Source organism: Cherax quadricarinatus, chromosome 94 (assembly GCF_038502225.1).
Source record: "Cherax quadricarinatus isolate ZL_2023a chromosome 94, ASM3850222v1, whole genome shotgun sequence".
Taxonomy (NCBI): Eukaryota; Metazoa; Arthropoda; class Malacostraca; order Decapoda; family Parastacidae; genus Cherax; species Cherax quadricarinatus.
Window position 1 is genome coordinate 8235894 of NC_091385.1, and position 15209 is coordinate 8251102.

Genomic DNA, 15209 nt, shown 5'->3' on the forward strand with positions numbered 1-15209 from the left:
GCTGAGGGACTGATTACATCGACTCCAGGCCGAGGGACCAATTACAGCGACTCCAGGCCGAGGGACCAATTACATCGACTCCAGGCCGAGGGACCAATTACATCGACTCCAGGCTCAGGGACCGATTACCTCAAACTACTGATCTTCACCATTCTTCTTTGTTTAGGAATGATGAAGCCACTACTGAGGAAATTTTTTGCCACACAAAGATACCCAAGTGTTGCACGTGTGTCTAATTCTTTAACTTGTCAGTTCTCTGAACCACTTAACTACATAAGAGTTTTTCTACTTCCAGAGCCCGGCCATAGGCCAGGCTCATCTGGTGTTGGGCATGTGCTAGTTCAGGCGAGTAGTCTGGTATAAGCCTTGGTAATCTGATACCAACGAGTTTAGCCCTTTCAGAGTCCAGAAGCCAAATTTCAAAGTGCACACCAGGGTCCAAGAATTTTCAAAAAAAAATTTTGTTATTTTTTCTTATGACATGGTACAGAATCTTTTTCTGAAGGTAATAAAACAAAAAGTATGAAATTTGATGGAAAATTGACGAATTTATGCTCTCACGAATTTTTATGTGTCTGACTCCCATTTTAGGCCAATTGCATTACTCCAGTTGACCAAATTCTTAGCTATTTCACTAGTATTACTTCTATTCTATCGATTAAGCACAATAAATCGCCCAGTCAACTGTTTCAACTACAAAATAAAGTGCTCGGAAATTGGTAATTTGGCCAAATTAACCCTTAAATGGTCTAAACGTATATATACGTTTTTTCAACATCTGAAAGTATGTAAAAAATGTAGATCTTCTTTTTTGTTTTACATTTGAAAACCTGTAAAAAAACAGTAGATCTACTTTTGTAGCAATACGAATTTGAACGTTGATCTGTTTGGACCGTTTAAGGGTTAACACAAAGTTCAAAATATTCCAATTTCAAAATAGGGTCCAGAATAAACAATGCAAACATTCCTGGTGCTAAAGTAACATTTCCTCTGTTCATTAGTTACATTTTGAGGCTTCACAAATGAATTCCATTTTGATTTTTTATTCACATAATGAATTTTTATTCAAACCAAAAAATAGATGATTTACTGTTATGCAATATTGTAATAATTGTATAAATATCATCACCACATTTGTGAATGTATATTAGACCCACCAGCTGGCGTGTATTAGACGTGTGAGGTCGTTTGTTTTCTCTTGAACATTGGCAAAAATTTAACATGTCCGCTACTTTGAGCTCAGTTTCAAGCCATTTCCAGTACTAAAACCAATCAAAATCATCTCTATTTCTGTAATATGTCTTCCATTCTATCAAATGAGACCAAGAAATCGCAAATGTACAACTATAAAAAACATAAGAAAAACATTGCAAAGTCGCTGTTTTAATCGAAAATCACGGTCTCAGTTTTTTTCTCTCATTATGCACTGTGTGCTGCAGGATTAGTTTTATGTGGTGCACACATACGACATAGATGTATTCTCTCATATCTAGGCCCAAATTTACCACTCACAGCTTGTCAGAGTGAGCTGAGCTCATGGCGTAGATCTACGGTTTGGGCCCTGAACATAAAGCCCCATTATTATTATAATCAAAAAGAAGCGCTAAGCCACAAGGGCTATACAGCACAAAGCCGTAGATCTATGGCACGGACCCTGAAAGGGTTAAAAAACACACCTGAGTAAACACTAGCTCATATATGTTAGAAAGCATTTTGGTCCTGGGACCTGGATGTTCAATATGATGAAGATCACAGCACCAAAACATTTTCTAATATATGGGTCTTAGAATTTGATTAAATTCCTTTTAAAGCCAAAATGCACATGAATGTTAGTGGCCTTCTTTGTGCTTAACAATATTTTATTATATGTAAACTATACATTGTATACTACAAAGAAATAAAGTTGTTTGCTATGTTTAAGGCAAGTAGTAAACACTAGTTGCTGGTATAAACATTCCAACACAAAGAAAATCAAACAGAAGACAAAGTACTCGTGAAATCAAAATAACAGTACTGTAACAATTCGCCAAATGGAGACTGGTAGGACACAATGGTTTACACACTAGCCTAATAGTTTTAGCACTAGATTGCCATGGGTTTGAGCCCTCCATTGAGAAGATAAAGAGAGCAGTGTATATTTCAGGCTATCAGTCCTTTCATGAAGGGTGCTACAATGCTACCGAAGGGATCTATCCAATGAACTGGAGTCACTCTTTCTTGCCATCAAACTCAATTACAAGTAACCTTGACTTACGATGGTTCGATTTACGATGGTTCGACTTACTTACATTTTACTTTTCAATACTAGTACAGCAGAACTCCCATATCCATAGATTTGGTATCCATAGTTTCAGTTATTCATGATTCACCATGGCCAGAAAATAACCCTTAATTTTGCTTAATAACGGCCCCAAAGAACAAAAGTAGTGATGCTGGCAGTTCTTCAAAGTCTAAGAGAAGTCGTAAAGTGCTTCCCGTCGGTGAAAAAGTGCTAATTCTAGACTTTTTTGCATAATTTATCAATTAAACTTTATCATAGGAATGTACGGAAATGAAAAATGACTCGTATATAGGGTTCATTACTATCTACGGTTTCAGGTATCCATGGCAGGTCTTGGAACATATCACCCACAGATATGATGGGCCTACTGTATTTAGTAATGGTAATTATTTGTTTACAGTATTTACATATTCAGTGACAGTAGTTATTTATTTAGGAGTGCACGTGTCAGCAGATGGGTCTATGAAGGATGAGGTGAATCACAGAAATGATGAGGGGAAAAGGGCGAGTGGTGCACTGAGGAGTCTGTGGAGACAAGGAACTTTGTCCGTGGAAGCAAAGAGGGGAATGTATGAGAGTATAGTTATACCAACACTCATATATGGGTGTGAAATATGGGTGATGAAGGCTGGAGGCAGTGGAGATGTGATGTCTGAGGGCAATGTGTGGTGTGAATGTAATGCAGAGAATTTGCAGTTTGGAAATTAGGAGATGCGGGATTACCAAAATTATTATTCAGAGGGCTGAGGAGGGGTTGTTGAGGTGGTTAGGACATGTAGAGAGAATGGAACAAAACAGAATGACTTCGAGAGTGTATAAATCTGTAGTGGAGAGAAGGTGGGGTAAGGGTCGGCCTAGGAAAGGTTGGAGAGAGGGGGTAAAGGAGGTTTTGTGTCCAAGGGGCTTGGATTTCCAGCAAGCATGCGTGAGCGTATTTGATACGAGTGAATGGAGACGAATGGTTTTCAGGACTTCACGTGCTGTTGGAGTGTGAGCAAAGTAACATATATGAAGGGATTCAGGGAAAACGGCAGACCAGACTCAAGTCCTGGAGATGGGAAGTAGTACAGTGTCTGCACTCTGAAGGAGGGGTGTTAATGTTGCAGTTTTATAACTGTAGTGCAAGTGCACCTCTGGCAAGACAGTGATGGAGTGAATGATGATGATGAAAGTTTTTCTTTTTCGGGCCACCCTGCCTTGGTGGGAATCGGCCGATGTGTTAATAAAAAAAAAAAAAATTATTTAGCATATATATTCATTTGACAAGCACCTAAAGTCGGTTCCTGACCAGCCGGGCTGTGGCTCGTACGTTGGTTTGCGTGCAGCCAGCAGTAACAGCCTGGTTGATCAGGCTCTGATCCACCAGGAGGCCTGGTCACAGACTGGGCCGCGGGGGCGTTGACCCCCGGAACTCTCTCCAGGTAAACTCCAGGTAATTTTCGACTCGCAATATTTTTGGCTAACGATATTTTTGACTTGGGATGGGTTCGTCACAACATAATTCCATCGTAAGTCATGAAGCCCCTGTACCTCCTCCTCTCCATTTCCTACCTAAATACGGTGAACTAATAACAATATTGTTCTGGCTGTAAATGATATGGTGATACTGGCAACGTGTGAAAAGAACACTTGTGCACAGTTCAGGATATGAAAGGAAATATTTTACCATGAGTGGGTTCAATTTATCCTGATGAAACCGCTATTGGTAAATGTTACAGGCATCCCAGGCATCCCTTGCTAATATGGTGGGTTAGATTCCAGACTGCTGCCATAAAGCAAATATCACCTTCAAAGTGAATCACAGCCCTTTTTTCACTTGCCAGTGCACATAGAAGCCTAAAAACAGGTTTATATTATCATTTACTAAGTGTGCAATAGTGCTAGGCCTAAAAAAATGCAAAGAAATTTTTTTTTTTTTTATCATCACACTGGCTGATTCCCACCAAGGCAGGGTGGCCCGAAAAAGAAAAACTTTCACCATCATTCACTCCATCACTGTCTTGCCAGAAGGATGCTTTACACTACAGTTTTTAAACTGCAATATTAACACCTCTCCTTCAGAGTGCAGGCACTGTACTTCCCATCTCCAGGACTCAAGTCCGGCCTCCCGGTTTCCCTGAACCCCTTCATAAATGTTACTTTGCTCACACTCCAACAGCACGTCAAGTATTAAAAACCATTTGTCTCCATTTACTCCTATCAAACACGCTCACGCATGCCTGCTGGAAGTCCAAGCCCCTCGCACACAAAACCTCCTTTACTCCCTCCCTCCAACCTTTCCTAGGCTGACCCCTACCCCGCCTTCCTTCCACTACAGACTGATACACTCTTGAAGTCATTCTGTTTCGCTCCATTCTCTCTACATGTCCGAACCACCTCAACAACCCTTCCTCAGCCCTCTGGACAACAGTTTTGGTAATCCCGCACCTCCTCCTAACTTCCAAACTATGAATTTTCTGCATTATATTCACACCACACATTGCCCAGCCTTCTCCTCGCTGCAACATTCATCACCCATGCTTCACACCCATATAAGAGCGTTGGTAAAACTACTCTCATACATTCCCCTCTTTGCCTCCAAGGACAAAGTTCTTTGTCTCCACAGACTCCTAAGTGCACCACTCACCCTTTTCCCCTCATCAATTCTATGATTCACCTCATCTTTCATAGACCCATCCGCTGACATGTCCACTCCCAAATATCTGAATACATTCACCTCCTCCATACTCTCTCCCTCCAATCTCATATCCAATCTTTCATCACCTAATCTTTTTATCCTCATAACCTTACTCTTTCCTGTATTCACTTTTAATTTTCTTCTTTTGCACACCCTACCAAATTCATCCACCAATCTCTGCAACTTCTCTTCAGAATCTCCAAAGAGCACGGTGTCATCAACAAAGAGCAACTGTGACAACTCCCACTTTATGTGTGATTCTTTATCTTTTAACTCCACGCCTCTTGCCAAGACCCTCGCATTTACTTCTCTTACAACCCCATCTATAAATATATTAAACAACCACGGTGACATCACACATCCTTGTCTAAGGCCTACTTTTACTAGGAAATAATTTCCCTCTTTCCTACATACTCAAACTTGAGCCTCACTATCCTCGTAAAAACTCTTCACTGCTTTCAGCAACCTACCTCCTACACCATACACCTGCAACATCTGCCACATTGCCCCCCTATCCACCCTGTCATACGCCTCTTCCAAATCCATAAATGCCACAAAGACCTCTTTAGCCTGGTCCACACACTCCCTACCTTTCCTAAAGCCTCCTTGTTCATCTGCTATCCTATTCTCCGTCTTACTCTTAATTCTTTCAATAGTAACTCTACCATACACTTTACCAGGTATACTTAACAAACTTATCCCCCTATAATTTTTGCACTCTCTTTTGTCCCCTTTGCCTTTATACAAAGGAACTATGCATGCTCTCTGCCAATCCCTAGGTACCTTACCCTCTTCCATACATCTTTGTAGCAAGGCAAACACCAAATATAACTGGCAAGTGCCATATTAATGAAGCATTCTAAAGCAAAGTGCCTTAAAGGGAGGTATGTCTGTACTTTTAATAAATGTCCTCAACTGTACACAAATGTCTTTGTTAACAATTTTTATTTTTTTAACACATGGCCGTCTCCCACTAAGTTAGGGCATTCTGAAGAAAAAAGAAAAAATTTTTTTTTTTTTTATTATCACACCGGCCGATTCCCACCAAGGCAGGGTGGCCCGAAAAAGAAAAACTTCCACCATCACTCACTCCATCACTGTCTTGCCAGAAGGGTGCTTTACACTACAGTTTTTAAACTGCAACATTAACACCCCTCCTTCAGAGTGCAGGCACTGTACTTCCCATCTCCAGGACTCAAGTCCGGCCTGCCGGTTTCCCTGAATCCCTTCATAAATGTTACTTTGCTCACACTCCAACAGCACGTCAAGTATTAAAAACCATTTGTCTCCATTCACTCCTATCAAACACGCTCACGCATGCCTGCTGGAAGTCCAAGCCCCTCGCACACAAAACCTCCTTTACCCCCTCCCTCCAACCCTTCCTAGGCCGACCCCTACCCCGCCTTCCTTCCACTACAGACTGATACACTCTTGAAGTCATTCTGTTTTGCTCCATTCTCTCTACATGTCCGAACCACCTCAACAACCCTTCCTCAGCCCTCTGGACAACAGTTTTGGTAATCCCGCACCTCCTCCTAAAAAATGTCTTCCCAAAAGTGTGCTGACATCTCAGCTTAGATGACCCTCTGACTGGGCCACGGGGGGTACTGACCCCCAAAACACACTGCACACCTATTACAATCACAAAACCATAATACTCATAAGACATATAATAAAATCCCAATATTGAAGAGAGACAATAATTGAAGGCAATTACTCACCAAGATCCTGAAGTGAAGGTTTATTTTTTACGAATATATTGTGGGAGTTGTTGATCTTGGGGCGAGTAACATTATTGCTGCGCGAGTGGTGCTTGGTGAAGAGATTCGTCTGGAAAACATTAAAAAACTTTAGTCATACTGTAATGTACAATAACTCTCTGCTTTTGTGAGAGATGAAAGTTGAGGTAATCAAAACAAATGCATCTTCACACATTATTACCCTAACGGGGATGCACTAAAATCATCAGGGTCCTATAATATTAATAAAAATAATAATCATTTGAGATCCCAGGTAGTAAGTTGGTAGACAGCAACCACCCAGGGAAGTACTACTGTCCTGCCAAGCGAGTGTGAGATGAGAACTTGTAATTGTTTTACATGATGGTAAGATTGCTGGTGTCTTTTTTTCTGTCTCATAAACATGCAAAATTTCAGGTACGTCTTGCTACTTCTATTTACACTTATGTCACACTACACATGCATGTACAAGCATTTATACACACACCCATCTGGGTTTTCTTCTATTTTCTTACTAATTCTTCTTCTTATTTATTATCTTTTCGCTTCATGGGGAAGTGGAACAGAATTCTTCCCCTATAAGTCATGCGTGTCATAAGAGGCAACTAACATGCCAGGAGCAAGGGGCTAGTAACCCCTTCTCCTATATGAATTACTAAATTTAGAAAGAAAAACTTTCATTTTTCTTCTTAGGTAAGCTTAAATCTAACTTAAGACTACAAGGGTAATAACTATTAACTGCTTATATATAAGGATCTTGAGGGTATACAAACAACAAATTTAGGAATGGGGATAACCAGGTTTGATCAAAGGAATGGGAGGCCAACTCCAATACTTCAGATAAGAACCACTTCAAGAGCATCAAGCACTCCTGCTTCAAGTGAGCTTTTTTTTTTGTTTTTTGAATACCAATTCTTTCAGCAAGGCCCCTCAAGAAAGGTTCCTTGATGTTGGTGAGGGGCTCTTGATTTAGGGAATTGGATCTGTGCTCCAGTTCCCCAAATTAAGCCTGAATAACAAAAAAAGGCACAATACCGTGACTGGAACGATACACACATAAACCCGCACATAAAAGGTAGAAGCTTACGACGACGTTTCGGTCCGACTTGGACCATTGACAAAGTCACATCCCCCCCCAGGCGCTGTATAATCCTCTGGGTTTAGCGCTTCCCCCTTGATTATAATAATAATAATTATCTCTCAGCAAGGAAGGGATGACACAAGAGAGAACCTGCAAGCTCAAGAATTACACACTTTTTCAACATTTGGGAATTGAACCACGGAATAGTTGGGGTTTAAACTCGTGGCAAAATGTAAAACTCCAGGCCAGGGCTACTCACTCACCCTGGGTTCAAACTCCACCTATACTCTGGTTTGCAATCATTATAATTTCGCGAGTCATTTGGGAACTTTTATTGTGGAAGCGTTTTGACAATAAGAGGCTTCTTCAGTCAGGTACAGACATGAATGATGGAAGATGAGAGGAGTTTGAAGTAATCAGTCCCTCAAAAGCGATGAACTGAACACACAGACTCCAAGCCAAGGGACTGATTACCTCAAACTCCTCCTCGTCTTCCACCATTCATCTCTGTACCGAACTGAAGCTGCTGCTTGTTGGCGAAACGTTTCCAAAATAAATTCCCAATGTTGTAGAAGTGTCTAATTTTTCCACACGTCTCACACACTGTCACACACACCCATGGAAACTACTAAATTATCTTTACATTCCTGGGTTAAGTATTACTGAAGAATATAAAAGCCGAATTATGATTATGATTATGTTTTGGTCTAATTTAGACCATTAACTAGTGACTAGTTAACCTTTAAATTGTCCTAACGTAGATTTACGTTTGCACCGCTAGAGCTCCGAATGTAGATCTACATTTTATTTTTCATTCCTTCAAAATTGGCGCAATAGGCCCGAGTTAACTAGACATGAGAGAATGGGTCTGCGCACTCAGTATGAAAAAAATCAGGGATGCTGGGGTACCTCGTGGTAGCACCATTAGTTTCAGCTCCATCTTGGGTCATCGTGGTAAAGCCAGTGATTCACTCACGTCTCGTCGTATTAACACTACTATTCTCGGAAAGTGATACCGAATGCCAATATGGCCACTAATGATCAAGGAATTAGTGAAACTATTGATGACAACCCAGATGACCCTCAAACCATCACCTCTGGGATGACCACTGTGGACCGTGTGGTCATACCAGATCCTCAGCCCAGCACCTCTGGGGTTGCTAGTGTTACTACCCAAAGGCAACTCTGCAAAAGAAAATTATCATTTTCAATGCATTATGGTGATGATGATAGTGAAAGTAATATAAGTGACGATGATGAAATTGATTTTATGCCCATAGAGGATTCATCGAGTGAAAGTGATATGCATTATTCCCTAGTGAAACGTACTTTTAGGCATTGTCGCCTATGTTCGGGCAGTGTGCCACATGCAGTTGGCAAGGGTTGTGGCAGGTCACGATCCAAAACCCCAGCCACTGAGAGTGATATTGATCATGAAGGAGAATATGGTGGGATGGAGGAATAGGAGGTGGGTGGCATGTTGCCTGAACCTAGTGGTGCGGTGAGTGGGCAAACAAAGGACCGCCCAGCACCCTCTCAACCATGTGCTACCTCCACTCCCATTCCTCCTGCTCCCCCATGCCCCATGCCACAGGTCCACCCTGCACCATCTGACCGCGAATGGAACTGGACAGAAAGGACACCATTTGTGCCACATCCCTTCAATTTTGATGCCAGTGAAAGTGACATCAGACCTGAATGTCCCATCACAAATGAGTCTACAGAGTTAAACTAATTCCAATTATTCTTTGATGAGCCTATAATGAACCTGATTGTTACCCAGACCAACATGTGCTACCGGTATACAATGGACAACACAGATGTTGCAGAATCGTCACGGCTGTGCAGGTGGAAAGATACAACTGTGGCTGAAATGTATTTGTTCCTTGGCACTGTCATGCTTATGCCACATACATTTAAAAACAATACAGCACACTACTTGTCCACAGACTACTTGATCGGCACTCCAGTCTTCCGTGACCTCCTTCCCTGCAACAGATTCACTCTGTTGCACTTCTCGGATAGGAATACACCCAACAGAAATGACCTCCTATACAAAATCCGGGAATTGTTTATGTATCTGAAGCAAAAATTCACTGCCTACTTTTATCCATGCAAGAACATTGTTGTCGACGAGTCCTTGATTCTGTTCGAGGGACGACTGTCATTCAAACAATATATACCAAGCAAACGTAATCGCTTTGGTATAAAACTCTTAGTTATGTGTGACTGAGACTGGTATTGTTTTGGATGTCATTATCTACACAGGGAAAAGTACACTCAACGATACCAGGCACATGTCGGGCATTTCTGGGGATGTTGTTCACAAGATGATTGGCAAGGATCATACAGTGTTCATAGACAACTGGTATACAAGCCATATGCTCACCAATTTCCTCCATGTGAACAATACCGATGTATGTGGAACAGTGAGAAGAAATAGAAAACACATGCCAAGGTTCACTGGCGGTATTGCTGATGGTGCAGTGCAAGCGTTTCATGCCACTGATATCATTGCACTGATGTGGCATGACAAACAGGATGTGACGATGCTGTCAACCATCCACAGAAATGAGATCGTACAAACAGACAAAGTGAACAGGGACACCAACAAATGTATTGTAAAGCCAGCTGCTGTCGTGAACTATACAAACAATATGCATCTAGTCGACAAGTGTGACATGCAAATAGGGTTTGTTGACTGTGTGCTTAGGAGTCACAAGTGGTATATGAAAGTGTTTTTCCACCTTGTAGACACTGCAATGCTCAATGCTTTCAACATGTATGAAATAAAGACTGGGAAGCGACAACGATATGCGGAATTCACCCTCAATGTCATCAAGCAGATAGTGAAAAAGTATGGTACCACACCTGTACCTGCCCCTCCACAGCGACCTGTCACCCCACAACTGCAACCTGTCACCTCACAACAAACAGAGGGGAAAGTGCCCAACCGAATAATCCCTAACTGTCACTGTCTGATACTGATACCATCTACCCCAAAGAAGAAATATTCTCAGAAAAAGTATGTTGTGTGTGCTTACAGAACAAGGCGACCCCAAGTCCAAAAAGACACACGATTCACATGTCAGCAATGTGGGGTGGCACTCTGTATGAATCCATGCTTCATGGAGTATCAAACAATGGTGGACTTCTAGAAACATAAACAGGACCTGTAAATACCTTGTATATATATATGTAAACAACAGTATGTGATAGAACCAGGTGTACAAATTCATCTATCAGTGAGAGCATGTGTGTTTGTGACAGTATGATTACTAATTCAGTACCAAACATTTGTGTCTCAACAAGAAATGGCTATGAAATCAAAAGATCTTCAACAAAACATTATTATCCTAACATAAAAACAACAAAAAAAATAGAAAAGAAATGGAAAAAAAAACTTTAAATCTTTATTATTTCTGCAAACAGCAGTGCTCCATGTTGCCGACACCTCATCATTTAGCGCCAACTTCGCGGGCTTATATCTCGGTAAGTACTGCCCCTAAAAAATTTTTTTATACTATAACATTGATAAAAATGCGCACTTCATATTAAAAAAAAAAAATTCAAAATATTCGGAGTGCTGGCGGAGAAAACGTAGATCTATCTTTGGACAGTTTAAGGGTTAATGGTCCAAGTCGGACCAAAACATCGCCGAAAGTTTCTTTCTACTGCGAGTGGGTTATTTGTGTATTAAATACTGTTGTTTACCAAGGAAGATTCTAGATACACTTGTGTGAGCCAAAGCATTTCTGGTTTAACCCTAATGGAGTAGACCTCTTAGAAATAGTTTACATTTGTTATACCTGGATATACTGTACCTGGTGAATTATTATTATTATTATATGTACCTGGTGAAGACAAATGCTAAAATATAATTATTAAAATCAAAATTTAGGAACATAAATAGGAGGTAGGTTACTAATAGCAGTTCAAGAGTTCTTATGCAGAGTGAGAAGGTCAGATTATGGTTTGCTGGAGGGGGACTATTACCCAGTGAAAGCAGGATGTAGACAGGGATGTGTGATGTCACTCACATTGTTTAACATACTGTGGTACCCGGAATTTCAGCCATAATTCGTTCCAGAAGGCTGTTCAAGTGCCATTTCCGAATGAATTTGTTCCCACAAGGAATAATGTAAATTAGATTAGTCCATTTCAGACCCCAAAAAATACACTTACAAAAGCACTTACAATAATACACGTACATAATTGTTCGAGTTGTACGAAACTCGGGGTACCACCGTATTTATAGAAGGGGTTGTGAAGGGACGTGTGATGTCACCCTGGTTGTGCAACATATTTACAGAAGAGGTTATGAAGTAAGTGCTAGTGCTGGGAAGGGATGTCAGTTTGGAAGATATTGGGTGTGATATATTGTGGGAGTAATCCCAGTTGCTCTTTGTTGATCAAATTCTTTTAGGGTTCAGCAGACAAATTACAAGAATGGTGGTTGAATTTGGGAGGGTTTGTATAAGGACATTAAAGATGAATGTTGAAAAGAGAAAGGTGATAAGATTAACAGCAAGTCTAGGTAATGACAGATTGAATATCAACTGGAGGGAGTATGGAGGAAGTGAATGCGTTTAGATATTTGGGAGTGGACATGTCAGTAGATGGATTTATGAAAGATGAGGTGAACTATAGAACAGATTAAAGAAAAAACTGGGTGGCATGCTGAAGTATATGAGGAAAGAAAGAAGTTCATCTATAGAAGCACTAAAAGGAACATATTGAAGTTTAGTGGCACCAACACTTACGGTATATATGAGTGTGAGGTATGGATCCTGAATGCTATAGTAGCACAAAAAAAAAAAAGTTAGTCAGCAGAGATGTCATGTTTTAGTGAAATCTGAATTTTGATTATTTCACAGAGAATTCAGAAAACAAATTAGAAAGCAATGTGTAGTCACCAAGGGTATAATTCAGAGGGCTGACGAGAGGTTTTTGAGGTGGTTTGTGAATGTACAAAAGATGTCCTGTATATCAGTTGGTAGTGCACTCAGCTCACACACTGAGGTCCGTGGTTCGATCCTCAGCATAGGTGGAAACACTGGGTGTGTTTCCTTAAGACACCTGCTGTCTCTTTTCACCTAATAATGTTAGAAATCATGAAAGCACTTGGAAGTTCTATATTTTTTCATAGTGGTTGTGCTGTATATTGTGATATTACCTCTTTACTGTTATTTTAACGCACCTAACAGTAAGTAGGTACCCGAGTGTTAGCCGACTGGTGTGGGTCGCATTCTGGGGACAAAATTAACCTAATTTGCCCAAAATATTCTGTATAACAAAGGGAGCTTTCTATACAGTATGTCATTAATGTCAGCGATGGTCTGTATATGTTGTACATGTACTTGTAGAAATAAAGATTTATTTGTTTATTTCAAAAAGTTGTATAAATCTGGGGTGGAAGGTAGGAGGGGGAGGGGGGTTGTCCCTGGAACTGCTGGAGGGAGTATACAAGAAATTGTTTTAAGGGCATGAGCACCCACCAGGTTTATGTGAGTGTTAGACAGGAGTGCATGAAGACAAATGTTTTTTTAACAGATGTGCTGTTAGAGTGTGAGCAGGGTAACTCATGAAGTGATTCAGGGACACTGGTTAACTGGATCTGAGTCCTGGAAGTAGAAGGGCAGTGCTTGCACTTTGGAAGAGTGGAACTGATGCAGTCAAAGGGTAATCTGATTGTGACATCAGCACACTTCTGAAAAGACAAAGATTGGGTGAATGTTGCAATAGTGTTGGTAGAATTAAGAACATAAGAAAGGAGGAACACTGCAGTAGGCCTGTTGGCCCATACTAGGCAGGTCCTTTACAATCCATCCCTGGCTAGCTCAAATGCCTTCTCAAGATCAAGGTAGACATAAGAACATAAGAAAGGAATAACATAAGAACATAAGAAAGAACTGACAATTTGTTAAGTAAAAGGATGCAAGTGAGTCTAATATGACATTTTATTGTGGCAAAGTTTTGCTCTCCAGGAGCTCTGTCAAGACATTACGGTAACGGCTTCACAAACCTCCCGGAGAGCACAACGTTGCCACAATAAAATGTCGCATTAGATGCACTCGTGTCCTTTTACCTGGGTGAATGTTGGTGAATGTTTTCTTTTTTGCATCACCTTGCCTTGGCAGGTGACAGCCGATGAGTTCAAAATAAAGCGACAATCACTGAAGGGAATGTGAAGCTCATCATAATTCTATTTCATGACCCACACATGTACAAACCTTGCTAATAATAATAATAATAATAATAATAATAATATTGGCAGTTTGGAGGGATATGTTGTGTATCTTTATACGTATATGCTTCTAAACTGTTGTATTCTGAGCACCTCTGCAAAAGCAGTGATAATGTGTGAGTGTGGTGAAAGTGTTGAATGATGATGAAAGTATTTTTCTTTTTGGGGATTTTCTTTCTTTTTTGGGTCACCCTGCCTCGGTGGGAGACTACCGACTTGTTGAAAAAAAAAAAAAAAAAAAAAAAATAATATCTTTATTTACTACAAGTACATGTACACGGTATACAGCCCTAGCTGACAACAATGACATACTACTACGTATATAGGAAGTCCCTTGTTATGCTGAGCATGTCGGGCAAATTAGGTCAGTGTCCCAGGATGCGACCCACATCAGTCCACTAACACCCAGGTATCCATTTTACTGATGGGGAACATAGACAACAGGTGGAAAGAAACATGCCCAATGTTTCTACTCTGGCTGGGAATTGAACCCAGGCCCTCACCGTGTGAAGCGAGAGCGTTAGCCACCAGAGCCCCCAAGGTTAAACACTGCATCCCACTCTCTCCTATGGAAGGAGGTTATACCATTTTAGATAAAATATGTTCTTAATTTTCTGGGTTATATCCTTTTATCTTTTTTAACTAGTGTGGTGAAAAAAAGTAGACACAGAATTTAAACTTGTCATTTGAACTGTAATGTCTGAATGTCTCTGACAAGATAGCTACTGAATGAGCATTAATGAAAGTGTTTTTGTTGGGTCAGCCTATCATGGGGTGAATTTAGAGGGCTCTTCTACCCTCACAGCCAGGCCAGGTTTCCTTAGTGATTGCCGAGTATCCAGGTTATTACTGACATTGGTCTACATACCATCACAGTCTGGGTGATATGCCACTTGGAGGAAAAACCACTGATGTTGGAAACAAAGATAGAATTAGCAAAACTAAACACTTTTTACCCTGAGAGAAAGTTGTGATGGATCAGGTTGACCTAATGGGGAGAGCAGAACACTTGCAGCATCATCCGAGGGAGCTACTGCTTCACAACGTGCCACTTTACGCACGACCTGTAATGACAATGGACAATCAAAAAACAGTAAGGTAACATTTTGTGAAGGGATTCAGGGAACTGATTACCTGGACTTGAGTCCTGGAGGTGGAAAGTGCCTGCACTCTACAGGAGGGGT

The 15209-nt window shown here is 40.8% G+C and overlaps 1 protein-coding gene across 5 annotated transcripts in view; it reads right to left on the bottom strand.

Annotated features, from left to right (window-relative positions):
- Positions 1 to 15209, bottom strand: part of LOC128700897 (E3 ubiquitin-protein ligase TRAIP) — a 554710-nt gene that overhangs the window by 3052 nt on the left and 536449 nt on the right. For all 5 annotated transcript variants that reach the window (XM_070104756.1, XM_070104753.1, XM_070104752.1 and 2 more), the window contains exons 10-11: positions 14982 to 15089; positions 6680 to 6788 (exon numbers count right to left, since the gene is read on the bottom strand). In XM_070104756.1, coding sequence (XP_069960857.1) covers positions 6680 to 6788; positions 14982 to 15089 — 217 coding nt within the window. The remainder of the gene's footprint in view (positions 1 to 6679; positions 6789 to 14981; positions 15090 to 15209) is intronic.